The following is a 17,367-nucleotide window of genomic DNA, read 5'->3' on the forward strand; positions in this document are numbered from 1 at the left end:
TTTATTATTGGTGCATTTAATTACAATTTTATATGAGTTAAATGCTAGTTTTATTCCATAATAATGCTAGATATATTAAGTATATATTCAAACATTAAGATAGTTTGAATATTTTATTTAGCACATTAAATTTCATAAAGTTTCATAAAAAATTATAAAATATACATAAGACATTCATAAAATTTTAATATAGATAAAACATAAGAAATTTGGTAGTTTAACAAAAGAAAGTATATGAAACTGAGACAAATACTCATATCTATAACGATTTTTAATTATCTTTGGACGACCACATTAGGAGCACTAATCTCAATGATTGTCTATTATGTTAATAACGAAATTATTTTTAGTTAGAGCTTTATACCTAACATCTAAGTGAAAATATAATTTTAAATAGGGTAAATACCATTTTGGACCCCGTGTTTTGCAAAAGTTACAGATTGGACCCTGTGTTTTGTTAAATGACAAAATGGACCCTGTATTTTCTAAAATAGTAAAAATAAGACCCTGAGCTTAATTTTTGACAACTTTTTTTTTTAATACAACCAACTTGAAGACAATGCTTAATACGAACAGATACAAAAAATGTAAACAGTTTTGTCATAGCACTTTTAGATCGGATTATAATTAAACTTTATTTTGACAAAAAATTAATTCAGGGTCCTATTTGTACTATTTTAGAAAATACAGGGTCTATTTTGTCATTTAACAAAACACAGGGTCCAATTGGTAACTTTTGTAAAACAGAGGGTCCAAAATGGTATTTACCCTTTTAAATAATTAGAGAGTAGTCACAACATCTTTAATTATATAAAAATTATATATTAAATAAAATTCACATTAATAGACATAGATTATAATTAATTATCTATGTATAATAATTTCATTCTTATAAATTTTATTGTATTTATATAATTTATTATGATAATATGTTAAATTAATTTTCTTAATTTACCTACGGTAATTAGGATAATCAACTTAATTGTGTTATCATAAATTTAATTAAAATAAATAACAAGTTTTTATTTTTATAAACTAAATATTTGATTAACTCTATCATAAAGTTTATTTAATTTTATTAAATTTAAAACTTAGTCCACAGACAATTTTAGATTTAATAAAATTTTTATCTTCAGTATGTTTATACATTGGTAGAATATGAATTTATTAAAGCCTCAAATATTAGAGCAGCTCCAAGGAGACTGTAAATTTATGGTATGGTGTATATATTTGTTCCAAGGAGGTTACAAATTGAGTAGCATTTTGTAGGTTTCTCTACAGTGCACGGCATATATGCCGTGCACTGTAGTCACGGCATGTTTTTTTTTTTTTTTAGTTTTTTTTATAATTTAGTTAATATTTATATTATTATATTTGTAAAATTAAGAATTATTTTTTGGAAAATTTTTTTAATACGCATTTTTAAAAGTGATGTACGAATCTACTCCTATTTATTTCGGCACCAGACAAACTTTTTTAGTCTTTTTTTTTTATATATATAGTAGTGTATATTATAATTATTTAAGACATCCTCTAAAATTTAAAAAAAAATTAGAAAAATTTAATATGCCGAAAATAATGCACTTCTTTAAAAGTGGTGCACTGATTTACTCCTACCTGTTTCGGCATTCGGGAAACTTGTTTAATCTTTTTTTTTATGGTCGTGTACATTATAGTTATTTAAAACATCCTGCAAAATTTTAAAAAAATTTAAAAAATTTAACATGCCGAAAATAAAATTCAAACTTTCTGTTGCGTGACTCTTTTATTTAGAAGAATACATTATAAAAGCACCTTATAATATTTTTTTTTGTGTAAATTTAAATGTGAATATCATAAATTATTTTTTCTTTTAATTATAATTTAAGTAAAAATTTGCTATATATTTTTTTTTATTTTTTAAATTAAACAATAAAAATAATTTTTAAAATTGAACACATATTAAAATTAAAATTAAACACACTAAACATCATATTCTTATTAATCAAGAGTACACATATTTTATATTACACAATAGAACATTATAAAATTAAAGCACAGTCAATAATACATAATAAAAACATTACAAACTTAAACATACATTTAAAAATTAAAATACAACACACCAAACATTAAACGGAAAAGTAATAACACATATATGAACCTTCAAAGACAAAATGAGATACAACAATTTAATAATGTGGAAGATTATTTCTTGATCCGCCGAGATAGTCATAATACGGACTATAAACTTGTGAGTCATTTTCAGCTCTTTCACCTTGATCTTCAGATCGTTGATCTTCATCTTCAACGCCATGTCCCGAATCTTGAGATGCTTGATATTGTGACCCCTCATATTGTGATCCCTGATATTGAGATCCCTGATTTGGATATCTCTGATATTGAGATCATTCTCCTTGTTCTCCAACTTCGGATGTTTGTGCCCTTTCTTTGTAAATTCGTCTTTTTTCACTTTGAATGTACTTATGAAACTCTGGATCGGATATAGAATTCAAATCCGTGAATAAAATTTTTTCGTCAGCCTTTCTTCTGTGAGGTTTATTTCTATCCTTGTTACTCTTTTCAATAACTTTAATGAGTTGTTTATTTTGTTCCATTAGTTTGTTGAATTGATCATTACCTAATTGTTTTTCCTTTGCTTTTTTCACACCACATGGTCTTTCTGTTGGATAAGTATTCATTTCCTCATTATTCATGTTTAGATCAAATGAACTCATACCAGTGGATGCCGATGTTGGAGACTCAAAATTGTGAGAGGATGATTTCGATGAAGTGAAACTAGGACCTTCGTGTTGGAATCTACGTGGTGCATTGATGTTTTCATCATTTGAAAACTTTTGAATACCTTTGAGGATGTGCCACACATGATCAAATTTAAAGCCTTTATCGTACTTTTTATCTTGCGCTAATAACATCTTCGCTTGAATTAACTGTTGCAATATGAATTAAGTAATAACGATAATGAAAATTGAAAAATAAGATATTAATAATAAATAAATTATAATAACAAACACTTACAATGTCTTCTGCTGAAGCACCACTTGGATTTTTATTTTCAATTTGGTTGATACATCCCCTTAATTTTGCAACTGCACTATTAATAGTAGACATTCGAGTTTGCAAAGATCTTACTGGGCGAGGTTTATTACTAAATTTTCCATCTTTGTGGTACTCTGATTGAACTCTTGCCCAAAAATTATTACCTGATTGGTTTCTTCCTACGATTGGATCTTGAGAAATGTCAACATAGACATGACACAAGTGCACATCTTCCTACACTGAGTAAGAAGAACCGCGAATGGAAGACATTTTGAAGAAAATATAGCTATTTAGGAAATATGTTGAAGAGATGTGATCAAATTGAATGAGAAGTGTGAGATTATATAGGAAAGGAAAATACATTGCAACGGTTGAGATCGTGGTAAAATAATTTCAGCGGCTAAGATTAAACCACTAGATTTCTTATCTTTTAATTTTAGAATCAGAAGATAAGAATGTTTACACTATAAAATATGGATATGATACATGATATGAGGCACACCAAAAATATATACAATTTAACTTTGAAAAATTATGAATTCTTATCCTGGTAGTTCATCTTATTTATCATCATCGTCTTCTTCAGATGATGAATATTATAATGATATAGAAATGCAAGTGGTAGGCCAAATCACTGCCAACAATAATTTTTGTATCACTCAACACCAAAAAAATCAAAGCTCACGTCGGGCTCGATTCCTGGTCATATAGTTATTAACCGTGACCGGGAAAATGTTGATCGTAATCTTTTCAACAACTATTTTGCAGAGAATCCTCGATTTACCGATTTGATGTTTCGCCGAAGATTTCGAATGGGTCGTCCTTTATTCCTTCGTATTTTGGATGCTATACAAAGACATGACAATTACTTTCTCCAACGAAGGGATAGAATGGGAAAACTCGGGTTATCAGGCTTACAAAAAGTTACAGCTGTATTTCGTATGCTAGCATCGGTATGCCGGCAGATGCTACCGATGAATACATCAAAATAGGAGAATCTACAACTTTAGAAAGCTTGAAGCGATTTTGTTGTGCTGTTGTTGAGGTGTTTGGAGCCCACTATCTCCGATCACCCAACGCTCATGATGTTGCAAGACTACTCCACATTGGTGAACGTCGAGGTTTTCCAGGAATGTTGGGAAGTTTGGATTGTATGCATTGGAAATGGAAAAATTGTCCAACTGCTTGGGGAGGACAATATGCCGGTCGTAGTGGGTCCCCGACTATTATTCTTGAAGCAGTAGCTGACTATGATCTTTGGATATGGCATGCATATTTTGGCTTACCAAGATCTAATAATGACATTAATGTGTTAGAGGCATCCCATCTTTTTCCTAATCTGGTTGAAGGTATTGCTCCACCCGCTAATTATGTTATTAAAGGAAAAGAGTACAATATGGGTTATTATTTAGCCGATGATATATATCCAAAATGGTCCACTCTTGTTCAAACTATCCATGATCCACGTGGTCCAAAAAAGAAACTATTTACAATGAAATAAGAAGCATGTAGAAAAGATGTTGAACGTGCATTTGGAGTATTGCAATCTAGATTTACAATTATTGTTGGACCGGCACGTCTTTGGAATAAAACGGTTTTACATGATATAATGACTTCATGTATTATTATGCATCATATGATAATAGAAGATGAACGTGATCTAAATGCACCAATTAAAGAGCGTGTCGAAGTGCCAAGTCCAGAAGTTGAGATGCTAGAAGATGATAATGCTCGGTTTCAAGAATTTCTTGCCAGACATAGAAAAATTAAAGATAAAGAAGTTCACATTCAGCTTCGAAATGCATTAATCGAACACTTGTGGGACGAATATTGTAACTCACAAAATTAATATAATTTAATTAATTTCAATTGTGTGTTTCAAGTTTAATTTAATTTAATGTAATTTTTTTCGTCGTGAATGTAATGTTTGTTCTCTAGTAATGTAATATTTATGTTATTGCAATATGATATTTTAATTTATCGAATTTCGCCGATTTTACAGTATTATTGTCTTTAATCATATTAGTAAGTTTATTTAAATTATTAGTTAAATATAACAATTGTGGTAATTTTTGTTAATTAATATGATATTATTTTTTTATTTTATTAAAAAATTAATATAACAATAAGGAATATTTTTTTAGTGTAATTTTTGGTGTTGTGGTTGGAGTAGAAATAATTTTTGACACCAAATTTGGTGATAGTGTAACACCAAATTTGGTGTCTCCTTGGAGATGCTCTTAGACACCTAATATGTACTCCTTTTCTTGCAGTTACCTCATCCACCTTAAAATACGTTAAAATCATTAGTGAAATTCCTGAGCCTTTAAGAGTGATAATTTCAAAATCTGGAAGGAACGAGTTCTTATTCACTTAGCTTGTGCTGACATAGACTACACAATAAGGAAGGACGAACATATTGTTGTCATTGCGACCAAAACTGCTGCTAAGATTGTACTACGTGAGAAGTGGGAGCAATCTAATGATCTTTGAATCATGTTCATCATGTCTAAAATTTCTATGGGAATGTCTAGGTTGGTGGAGCCACCTGAAAAGGTCAAAGACTTGATCAAATTGATGGATGAGCAGTTAGACATCTCTTATAAGTTTGTATTCAAAAACCTCATTCAAGAGTTCTCATCCACAAAACTCACTGGTGTTAAAGAAGTTTGAGAACACATCTCAAAGATGAGGGATATCACTGCTCTTCTAAAGAAGCTCAATGTTATAATTTCTGAAACTTTCCCGGTTCATTACATCCTTCACAATATTCCTCTTAAATATGGGCCTTTCAAAAATTCCTACAACACTCATAGGGAAAAATAGAGTATTAATGAATCGATAATCATTATCCGTATTTTCAAAAAAAAAAAAAAGACATGTGTAATTCAAAGACTTTACTTCAACTAATACAGGCCCAAATGCAGGCCCAATTAAGATAATGGACCAAATCCGTTATTAAAGTCAAGTCATCCACATGTTGGACAGACACCTTGTCCAGGTGAGATAAAGACCCAGTGAAGCATGTTTCCAGATAGTACCAAGCAGTGTTCCCAGAAAGGTAATTAATGAGCATCCAAATATCAAGCTTAGTATCTCGTTTATTTGTTATTAAAATTTTTATTTTAATTTATTTATTAATTAGACCTTACAAAGTCTCTTAATTAACAAATAAATCCTAAAATATTCTTTCTTCTTAATTAAGCCCTTACTTAGTAAAAATTCATAAATAAGACATAGTCTAATTTATAATTCTAATTGGTTAATTAAAACTAATTAACTGAGTCTACAAGCCAATATTATCTCAACTAGTGCGAGGACCATGTGCCTATATAATCAAGCTCTCAAGTAGTTCTAGAATTTATTAAGTAAATTCTCTATCTTATTAATTCTTCTTGACTCTATTATAGATTCGAAATTGTAATCCTGGTTACATAGAATACTCTATATGTTCCAAATATAGATACACTATTAATTATCTATTGTTATAATCTAAATAATCAAAGATCCTCTATAGATGATTTACATCGAGTAGGGATAAATTTACTGTTCTATCAATGTATTTTATTCTTAAAATACTTAGCTTCCTATAAATGTTATTTCAGTAAACTAACATAATTACTAAAATAAGAGCTCTTCCATTTGTCTCTATTAAGCCAAGCTCAAAGGAAATTATCATTTTACTTCTATGTCATTATAGAAGCTATAGATTCCGTATCTATGATTAGCGCTCCCACAAAATTATACTACCATGTTTCCAAGATGTAAGTATTGGGCTAATCTACTTGGTCAGCTTTAACGAACACGTCAAAGAATACAAATAACACAATTAAGCGCAAATCTAAGCATCTCAAGATTAAGATCTATTGATCTTAGATCAACTAAGTGATATTAACTTAGAAAGATATAAGGGTAAGTTTATGACATCTTATCCAAGTTTAATATCGGTCCAGTGCGATGTATACTCCAGACATCTGATACTAGTATACTTTACCAATGCCCTGGAAGGACATGCCACTTATCCAAGTTTAATATCGGTCCAGTCCGATGTATACTCCATACATCCGATACTAGTATACTTTACCAATGCCCTGGAAGGACTTGCCACTTATCCAAGTGTATATAAACTTTATCGTTGATTATCACGTCAGTGTAAATCTAGTGTACTAATGATAAATCATGGGACTTAAACTTGGAAGCATATACTCACAATTACTTTACATTATGATGACACCACTGTAATAGTGAATAACTATATATTCTGAATTTATCAGAAATTTTATATTAAATCATAATCATGAAAATAACATGTTAACTTAACTGATTTCTAATCTTCTATTGATAGCAAATAAAATTATATTGAAATGTGTTTTATTAAGGGCATAAAATCCCAACAGTAACAAGTTCAACACAGTCACTAAAGCAAACTCAACTCGACTGAATCTACATTTATTCTTCACAATGTAAAAGTGGACTTCATCGAGCTTTTCAGATTTGTTCTTGTGCAAGAACATCTGATGGATTAGTACACCCGAGAAATTGAATTTCTCTCTCTCTCTCTCAAAGAACTATTTGAAAGGGGATTCCTTCACTCTTTCTATTGATTTGTAGTCATTAAATCTTTGTTTTATCTTCGAATAGTAAACTGCCACCGTGCCAAGTAATATGTCATGTGTAATGGTTTGAAATAGGAACTAAAAGCTTTGGAGGTCTTAAATTCTATAGAAAAAAATACAACAAAATGCAAGTTAGACATTCTGTATAAAGGCACCGGGCAAGCATCATACCAATACCGTACCCCCATCCAAGAAAGACTCAATGATCAAATTAATAAAACTTGCCAAAACTATCGGACCAACATCAGACATGCATCGTACCTAATAAATTAAAGAAAATAAGACCATCAAACACAACTCCGTGCCCTATTGTACCAAGTCATACCAACAAAAAAAAGTAAAAAAATAAAACTCTATCGTACCCACTATCATCCCACATCGTACCATATATCGGACTAGTTTCTTCAACCTAAAATATCATTTTCAACTTAGAACCATCATACCCATATCGTACTTGCATCGTACTCTATCGTGCCTCTAAAGTTGTAATTAATTTCACTAATAAGGGACTATCGGACCTTTACGTACAACCATCATGCCCCTATCGAGCATTCATCTTCAACCTCTATCCAGTTTTTAACAAACACATATTGGACAAGCATGAGACCTACATTGGACCTGCAACGGGCCTAGCTTAAAAACTAAATTTCTTTCAAGAACATAAATCACACCCAACTCTAACCCTAAATCACATATCATAGATCAACACATATACAACAAATTTCTACCCTAAATCAATGAACACATAAACCCTATCAACCAAAAATACAACAAAATCAAAACGAGATTCAAAAACTTACCTTTGACATTGATTTGTTCAAAGGGGCTCTGTCATGGGTAATGGGTCCAATCTAATCAGGTTGGGTTGGGACGACGGTCTATGGGTGGTCGGCTCCATTCAACGGTCATCTGTGGGTTGGTGAGAGCCTTTGGACGATTATTTTTTGGTGGTCTTTCAGTTGGAAAGAGAGAGAGAGAGAGAGAGAGAGAGAGAGAGAGAGAGAGAGAGAGAGAGAGAGAGAGAGAGAGAGAGAGAGAGAGAGAGAGAGAGAGAGAGAGAGAGAGAGAGAGAGAGAGAGAGAGAGAGAGTTTTCAAAATGAGAAGTATTTTCGAGTGTAATGAAAAATTAACCTATTTTATCAATTTTGATACACTTAAATTTATTATATTATTTTAAACCTAATAAATGCTTTAAAAAAAATTCAAATTTCCCAATATAGCTAAACTTTACCAATTCTCTCAAACATATTATAATATGGGAAAATTTGATTTTTTATGCTTACATTTGGTTAAAATATTTCCCCTAAACACATAATAACTAATATTTGTAGGATATGAAAACTTTTATGATATCCTTAAAATACCCCCCATTTACATCACCCCCATTTACACAATCGGATCAACCTCATCGGACCCCACATCGGACACAATCGAACCCATCGGACCTACGTCTCCTACCTCGCAAACTCACAATTTTATTCGACCCTATCGGACCTTCATCGAACCCCATCGGACCTTGCCCAAAATCACAGATCTGATATTCTAAAACCTAAATCTATCCCTAAATCTAACAAAATCTATCTTTAACACTAAAATCACAAACAAAATCAATAAAAAAAATAAAAACGGTGGTGATGCTTTGGTGGTGGTGCGCCGTGGGTATCGTGGGTCCGTGGTGGTGCTTCGGTGGTGGTGTGTCGTGGGTCAGTGGGGGAGCGTCGTGGGCCGGTGGGTCTCCTCTGTGCGTGTGTGGCCGGCGTTTGGGACGATTTGGGGTTTCGGCTGGGGTTGGGACGAACAGAGAGAATAGAGGGATGGAAGGAGAGAGAATGGGTGTTAGATTTTGAGAGGGGTAGTTTTGGGATTTAGGTAAAGTAAGCCTATTCTAACAATTACCCATAGTTTAAATTTTTCTAACCAATTAACCTTTAAATTATGCATAAAAAATCAAATTTCCCATAATATATCACTATACTCGAATACGACTTATTACAAATACTCTTAATCAGAGTTTTGTACTTATGCTAGTACTTAAACATTCCTTCTCTCACGACGTTGTGTGTAAGACTCAATTTCAATCAAACAAATTAAAATAAGGCTAATTAGGATTTTCGCCCCCTGAACTTTGACATGTACCAAATCATGCTCCCCGAACTTTTAAGATCGTTAAAAATGCCCCCTGAACTATTGAAATTGTTGGATTTAAGAACTTTTGTCAAATTTCATTCAGTTTTACTATTTCAAAGATTGTTTATGTATTAAATTATGCTCCCAAACTTTGATATCTACCAAATCATGTCCCTTGAACTTTGACATGTACTAAATTATGCCCTCTGAACTATCATTCATGTTAGACTTTTTTACTAAAATTGGAAAGAAATCCTTAAATCCAACAATCTCAATAGTTTAGGTGGCATTTTTAACGACCTTAAAAGTTTAAGGGACATTATTTGGTATATGTCAAAGTTCAGGGCGCAAAAATCCTAATTAGCCTTAAAATAATTAGAGGATGCCAGTTTAGGTATAAGTATAGATTCTTTTGGATAAATTGATATCTTTTTTCTATTTTTTCATTTTATGCGGATAAATTGAACTACTTTGGTAAATTGGTGGAGTGTTTTAGTGTAATAATTAAAGAGCTTCTAAATAACTAAATCACATTGAATAACCTTAACAATGTATTGAGAACTTTATTTTAGACAAAATGTGAATTGGAAACTTGGTACCAAGAAAGTTATGTACATTACTTCATTAGATTTAAAGTAGACTGCAATTGCGAACAAAATATTAGCTAGAAAAAATAAATAAATTAAAAATAGATAATTCATATAACCGATTTCGACAAGTCAATTTTAACTAATTTTCAATCAATCTAAACTATAGAGATTTTAGAAAACATTTATACACTTTAATTGATGATTGAATGATTATTCTAAATGAAAAAACTTCCCCTTTCACTTCTTCACAATCACACCTAACAATTGAGAGGATTTTGCTCCTTTCTTTTTCCAATCTTATACTAAACACAATAATAGAATTACTTGCTCTCTTTCCCTTTCTTCTGCAAGTAATTTAGTTCTCCCTCCTCCATTTCTTCCTCCCCTCCCTCTTTAATAAACATATAAGTGTTAGTGGTACAACATCATCATGCCAACATACAAAGTTTTCCAATAACTTCCCCGAAATCGAACCCTAATTTCCTCCCCCACAAAGAATAGCTGTACAAACAAATAATTATACACAAATGAAAAAAGGGCAAGTTATCAACGAACAGAATCCTAAATCTTGAATTGTCAAGAAGAGGAACATTGTTGTTCCCCACACTTTAAGATAGCCATCCTCTGTGATCTCGAATAACCTTGCCTGTTATTAAGTATGTCAATGTAATTTCGGAGCCTATACCGGTCTGAACTCGTCAGAGAGAAAGGAGGGTTTAGAATGAGGGATGGCGCTTCGATTAGAAGGAAGACTAACAACCGAACAGCTTTCGAGTAAAATACTGCTGCACTTTCCATGTCACCCATTAACTCATCTACCTGCCAAATGTAAACAACTTTGTGAATACGACCACATTAAAGTGATTTCTCATTTCAAAATTCATTTCTTATCTACCATTAGCATTCTGTTTTGTAATTTCTCAATGTAAGACGACCATATGCGACAAGATTGCATCTCAAATTAACTGGTGCAAATGAGATTTCAACTAAGCTGAATAAAATACAACCATGCATTTTACTTCTAGAACTTCTGGAGCATAAGAAGAAAAAGATTGTTTCAGTTGCATTTCTAAATAAGGTATATTTTCTTAACTCCACAACTTAGATGATACCTAATCGTTTAATTCACTTACTACACAGCATATTTTAACAAAATTTACAGTTCAGATGTGGGGAAAGAAAATAAGCTACTTCTTCCATAATAAGAAATAAAAATTAATACTCACACCCCCGTGTTTCCCAAAAGCAAGAGCAGATTGAAAGATTGTTTCCATTGGATCTGGCATCTCTATATTCCCTGCAACCACGACAAACAAAGGGGTAGAATCTTATGAGCAACTTGCAATTCGTGGTAATGGTTTATAAAATCAGCAAAGAAAATCAGGCAATGATGCGGACATCTCTGCCATTTGTTCAGGCTACAAAAACTAGTAAGAAGATGGTAATATTAGGTGGACAACAAAGAGTAAACATGAGAAGATGGAAATTTGTTGAAAGCATAGTTGTGTACCAGGCTTGATAATCTTTGCAAGCTCTTCAGCATGTTCAACCTCTCTCAGAAATTCTCTCTCAATCTGAGGGGAAATATCCTCAGGCCCTAGAGTGTTAACATCAGAACATTCCTCTGCATCAGGGCTACTGTTCTTCTTGCTGGCACTCTTCAATCTCGTAGTCTCTTGGTTTGGACTTCCTTCCATATCCGAGGCAGCTTGCGTGTGGCATATATGCAATGCTTGCTTCCAAATTGCAAGAATTACAAGCTGGATTGAGAATGCTTCAAGTTGCTTATCAGCCTCAATCTGTTTAAACAGACATTTGCTGAAAACTTAGACAAAATATTAAATATATTTACACATTCATAAATAGATTTGTATATTTTTAAAAAAGGACTTAACAAATAAACATGTAATTAAGAATATATGATAAATTAATATATTACATATATTTAATTCGGTACACAATGCAAATGTTAAAGGCAAATTAAAGCTTCTAATGCAGGTTTGAGATCTTGAAGTTAAGGAAGCCGAACAAATCATGCCTCAGATTGCTTTAAGCTCAAATTATACTTAAAGCCTATATAAAATTACACTAGTGGTCCACATTCAAAAGCCAAACTAACAAAAGAACAGTATGATGGTCAAGCTTCAGAAATACTTGAGCCTAATTGAACATGCAGTACTTTGGCACATGTTAGCTAATGGCACAGAATGGATGGAGCCAGGATGTCATGGCGAACAGCTTACCTTATCATTAACTAATTCTGTTATAGCAGCTGCACACTTCTGCAAAGACTTTAGCCTTATCATGCAGTTCGTTGATGGCTGCTCCAAAGTATCCATATCCGTTGATCCTTGGGAAGTCCCTGGACCAGAGCTCTGACTTTCCATGCTTTCCATGCGGCAAATATTACTATTAGTGGCACCAATGATTGGCAAGGGCGCTGTTGAAATTGTAGCTGCAGATGCTTTAGGTGGACTCTCTAATTTGTATGGAAAATGGCTTGGCTTGGTTGTACTGCCTGACGATGATGACACATCAACAGGTGGTCCAGAGACAAGTACATAGTCTTGATCACTAAACTCCAGTGAATCAACAACTGCAAACGAATAAGAAACAGGAAAAAGTGAAAACTGATGCTCTATTAGAATATTTAATTGACAGTAAAACAAAAGTGAAAACATGATAGATTATTGGCACCTCTTGGGCGGGCATTTATTGGTTTTTGGCTTGTGAGTTTAATAGGATCATGTAGAATTTTAACAGATGATTTATGGCTGTCCGGCCTAATATTATAAGATTCTTTGGGGCTTGCAGTCTTGTATTGGAATATAGGATCAATGTTGTTAGACGTAGTAGGTGCCATTGCAAGCCTATCAATTTTTGTATCAAAAGATGGAGGTTCACGTCTCTCATTTTTTGTTTCAAGAGAAAATCCAATAGTAGACTTCATTGAGGGCCTCCTTGAGTAAGAAGGACTCCCCTCCGGACCACTTGAATCATCATCTAAGAAGAAAGGCAAGCAATCCTCCTGAGAATTTGCATCTGTTTTCTTTACCGGGTTGCTATCAGATAGTGGAAATCCTGTAACTATTCTCGTTGTTGAGCCCCTACTCCTGCATCCAATGAAAGATTGTTTCATCTAATACACACTCACATCAATAGATGAAACCATCAGAATTTTTCTTAAACCCATATATACCTTAACGAGTCATTTGGCAGCTTTTGAGATAGAAACGGATGGTTAAAGAACTCTTCAAATGTCAACCGCTCCACTGTAAGTACAAATGAATCAGAGCTACAAAATATAATTATATATATGATTCACAACTGGAAGCATCAAGAGATAGGACAAAAACTATACGGGTTCCTATCTCATTCCTATGCTTGCTTTTATGTGAAACAAACAAATAATTATCAAACATGTTTTTATAAGCAATCTTTGTTTAATGTCAAATTCAAAATTATAATTAGCTGCGCATGTCTATCTAATATTTTCAGGGACTATTACTTAATCAAAATGAAAGACTCCGAGCTTCATGAGGAATATATAAGTACAATAATGTAATTAAATTTCTATCCACAAACAGACATTACCTATAGCCACACATTCGCAAGAGCATGGTGGAACATACCTGGATTACGACGCAACAATTTTTGGCACAAGTCTTTGCACTCGGAACTCAAAAAGTTATTACTATCTGGAGGAAAATTTAATTCAGTTGATTTCACAATGTTTTGGAGCAACTGCACAGCATATGAAGGACAAATTAAACTAAAGATTTAGTAAGACAAAATATTGAAGCATGTAAACATGGTAACATTCCATTTAGAGTTTCCATGTAGAGGGTGTAATTACAAGCTTGAAATACAGTGCTCAGAAGCACAACCTAAAACCAATTTAAAATCATTTATATTTTCCAGAAAAAGGAAAAAAAAAAAGAAATACAAGCAAAAAATAAAAAAGAACCTGTATTTGATTGTTTCCAGTAAATGGAGTTTTTCCGGTTACAAACTGAAATAAAATTGCCCCAACACTCCATAGATCTGCCTGTGAATTCAGTTCCAAGGACAGTAGAAAGACAATGTATAAGTCTTTCGTGAGAATGAGATTTGCCCATTATAAACACACAAAATAGACACATAAAAATAGACGTTATCACCTTCGCATCATATTTTTGCAGTTGCATTATCTCAGGAGCCATGTAGAGAGGAGACCCACATAAAGTTTCTGCAAGGCCTCGAGGTTGCAAAGATCTACCATAGAAAAATAAAATGCATAAGACATAACGTTGAAGAAGTCCGCAGGGGAGTCACTAGTTAGTACTTAGCAGTAAAATAAGTGTTGAGAATACTAATAAGGAAATTTACAAGTACATATGTGTGCTCATGCACGTTTGTGTGTGAGAACAGTTTTGAGTTGAGAGAAATTTTTCTAGTATGATCCAATAAATTCACGGTCGACATCAAGTTAAACATTTTGCATCAGCATCTTAACATTAAGCATGACTACTAGGGAGAAAAAGAGAAGTTCATGAAAGCTATTTGATCTATAGCTCACAAAAACTCATAAGAAGACTACAAGGGAATACCTGAATGCGATAAAAGAATCACTATACATTTCTTCTACAAAGTAATATGTAAAAAATAATAGTGAACAAAAAACTACAACAAAAATGGTAGGCAAGAAGATAATGAACTATAATACCTTGCAAATCCAAAATCGGCAATCTTCAAAACTGCACTATCTTCATGAGTAGAAAGCAGGAGATTCTGTTCCAAAAATAGTGGGTGTTATGATGGGAAAATTACTACAAATCATTCTGCAAATGACTATTATTAGAGGTGAAACATTATCATAAGATACTAATATAAGCTAGTTTCATCACCCTTTCATGAACTTGCCCAACTTACACAGCTAGTTAAACCATTATTCCACCATGCAAGTTCAATTCTGTTTGGATCATCAGCACAAAGATAATTTAGAAAATAATACATTTTGTGAAAGCAGTGAACCTAACCTGTGGCTTTAGATCCCGGTGTATAAGATTATTGTCACGAAGAATTTGTAGCCCAGCCGCTGCAAATAATGGAAGTAGTTAGTATCACATGCGACACTACAAGTTAAATGAAATCTGGCAAAACAAAGCAAACAGGGCGGTTCAAGACAAACCTAGCTGCTGCATAAAATGCTTAGCAGTTGTTTCTGGGACTCTTCCATGTCGTTGGATATACATGGAAAGATCACCACCTTTACAGTATTCCAGCACAAGATGTATCTTCCCAGGCGCCTATATTAAGAGAATGTAAGCCAAAACATTGAAGCCGACATGAAAACCAAAGCCCAAACGCCCAAACCCAGATGACCCTTTCTTCCACTCTTTTACAAGCTTATCTAGTCCATAGTAGCATTCAAACTAGCATATTTAAAACTCATTTAACGTAACAATTCAATTAAACCTTGACTCTAGTTGATAGATTTTTGAAGACAACAAAACAACCAACTCCAACATAATTGTAGAGGTGTGATTGAACATTCCTTCAGTGCACAAACAATAAGCATTCCAAATTTATTTTCATATTCCTCGAAAATAATGTAAGTTTTCAAAGTTCAATGTACGGTTTTCAATGCAGTAACACCGCCAACAACAACAACAACAAATCCATACATATTGTATACATGAGCACTTCAAAGACTTGACTTTGAATAAACATTCCGGTCAATACAATAAGAAATTAAGAATTATTGCAGTCAAGTTCAAACTCTCAAAAGAAGTCCAATCATTTTCCTTCACTCTAACAGAACATAATTCTAAAAAAAATCCATAAAAACTAGACCACGAACCTCAATAATATCGTGCAACTGAATTATATTGGGATGGTTAATCTTCTTCAAGATAAAGATCTCAGACATTAAACTTTCCTGCAACTTCTTGTTGAGCCGGCTCGTGGCGATTTCCTTGATAGCCACCTCAGTTCCATGGACGCGGTGCCTCGCGTGCCACACCACCGAGAAAGAACCCGACCCGATTTGCCGGCCCACCAGATAATCTCCGACCACTCTTCCTCTCCCGTTCGCCTGAGCCATTATCCAAATTCCAATACCACCAAACCAAAGCAACCCTAGAATCCGAACCCGAAACCAGCTCCGAATACCCGAATCTCAAAGCTCCAATAACAACTTACAAAATCGCCGAGCTCTTGTTACCGGATCTTCCGTATATTCGACCCAGATTTTACAGAACAAAAAAAAAACAATTTTTGATCGAATCGATTTTTCTTTTAATTTTTTTTTTTAAAAAAAAAATAAGATGAGAGAGTTATTAGAGAGAGAGTGAAAGAAATAAATTATTAAGGAATTTATGCATAAAGCCCAATTTTGAATTATGCTCTTAATTAGGAAACTAATATGTTAATTAACATTTTTGGTTAGTGAAATTTGATCAAATAAAATTACTAATTACTTTTAGATAAGCTTCTCTTCTCGTTCTCAGCACAGAAGCATACGTAGAGAGAAGAAATTGAAACTTGAAAGCGAAGACGTGGAGCTATAAGATAAACTAAACTATTACGATGCGGTTGAGTCTACGATAAACATTGTGGTTCGCGTGTACTAATTGGTTAGGTAGCAGGTTTGATGATGTGTCGACGTTACATTGGCTACCTATATAATTTAAGATGACGTGTTTTCTGACGTGGGTATAACTTATTGGCCCGGTTAGTAGGTATAATTTGAGTAATTCATCTCCTAATTAATATTTAATAATATATATATTTTGTTAACTGTTTTTATTGGCCTATGGAATAGCTGTGTTCGATTCATTTTTCTCTTCTCATTTTCAAAAGAAGATATGAAAATAGCCACCAAAGATGACTATCATTCAAAATGTTTTTTTTTTAAATCTGTGCATTCATTGATGTACTATAACAAGTAAGCATACAAGAATTTTTCAATGTCCAAATAACTTCCTTATCTAAGCTTAAAGTGTACTTAGCT

At 33.0% G+C, this 17,367-nt stretch overlaps 3 protein-coding genes across 5 annotated transcripts; 1 reads left to right on the forward strand and 2 right to left on the reverse strand.

Moving 5' to 3' along the window:
• Positions 1 to 1,939: 1,939 nt before the first annotated feature.
• Positions 1,940 to 4,513, reverse strand: LOC133029131 (uncharacterized). Its single transcript, XM_061101600.1, has 2 exons — positions 3,019 to 4,513; positions 1,940 to 2,930 (listed from the first exon to the last, which is right to left on the reverse strand). Exons 1-2 carry the CDS (start codon positions 3,109 to 3,111, stop codon positions 2,388 to 2,390), a joined length of 636 nt encoding a protein of 211 aa, XP_060957583.1. The 5' UTR covers positions 3,112 to 4,513; the 3' UTR covers positions 1,940 to 2,387.
• Positions 3,995 to 5,712, forward strand: LOC115696361 (uncharacterized). The gene is made up of 3 exons (XM_030623262.1): positions 3,995 to 4,388; positions 4,686 to 4,773; positions 5,574 to 5,712. The coding sequence occupies exons 1-3, from the start codon at positions 3,995 to 3,997 to the stop codon at positions 5,710 to 5,712; spliced, it is 621 nt and encodes a 206-aa protein (XP_030479122.1).
• Positions 5,713 to 10,506: 4,794 nt separating this feature from the next.
• LOC115697367 (serine/threonine-protein kinase ATG1c) lies at positions 10,507 to 16,892 on the reverse strand. Of its 3 annotated transcripts, XR_004007938.2 has the most exons (14): positions 16,216 to 16,890; positions 15,544 to 15,661; positions 15,392 to 15,450; positions 15,079 to 15,143; positions 14,534 to 14,627; positions 14,341 to 14,421; positions 14,006 to 14,117; positions 13,573 to 13,645; positions 13,071 to 13,486; positions 12,617 to 12,969; positions 11,884 to 12,172; positions 11,600 to 11,670; positions 11,269 to 11,403; positions 11,051 to 11,192 (listed from the first exon to the last, which is right to left on the reverse strand). XR_004007938.2 is itself a non-coding variant. In XM_030624344.2 (13 exons), exons 1-13 carry the CDS (start codon positions 16,456 to 16,458, stop codon positions 10,950 to 10,952), a joined length of 2,217 nt encoding a protein of 738 aa, XP_030480204.1. In that variant the 5' UTR covers positions 16,459 to 16,892; the 3' UTR covers positions 10,507 to 10,949. The 3 variants fall into 3 exon arrangements, 2 of the variants coding, with proteins under 2 accessions (XP_030480204.1, XP_030480206.1); XM_030624344.2 differs by lacking the exon at positions 11,269 to 11,403 and having other exon boundaries at positions 10,507 to 11,192; positions 16,216 to 16,892; XM_030624346.2 differs by lacking the exons at positions 11,269 to 11,403; positions 15,392 to 15,450; positions 15,544 to 15,661; positions 16,216 to 16,890 and adding an exon at positions 15,260 to 15,327 and having other exon boundaries at positions 10,507 to 11,192.
• Between the last annotated feature and the right edge of the window lie 475 nt (positions 16,893 to 17,367).

Source organism: Cannabis sativa, chromosome 7, assembly GCF_029168945.1.
Source record: "Cannabis sativa cultivar Pink pepper isolate KNU-18-1 chromosome 7, ASM2916894v1, whole genome shotgun sequence".
Classification (NCBI taxonomy): Eukaryota; Viridiplantae; Streptophyta; class Magnoliopsida; order Rosales; family Cannabaceae; genus Cannabis; species Cannabis sativa.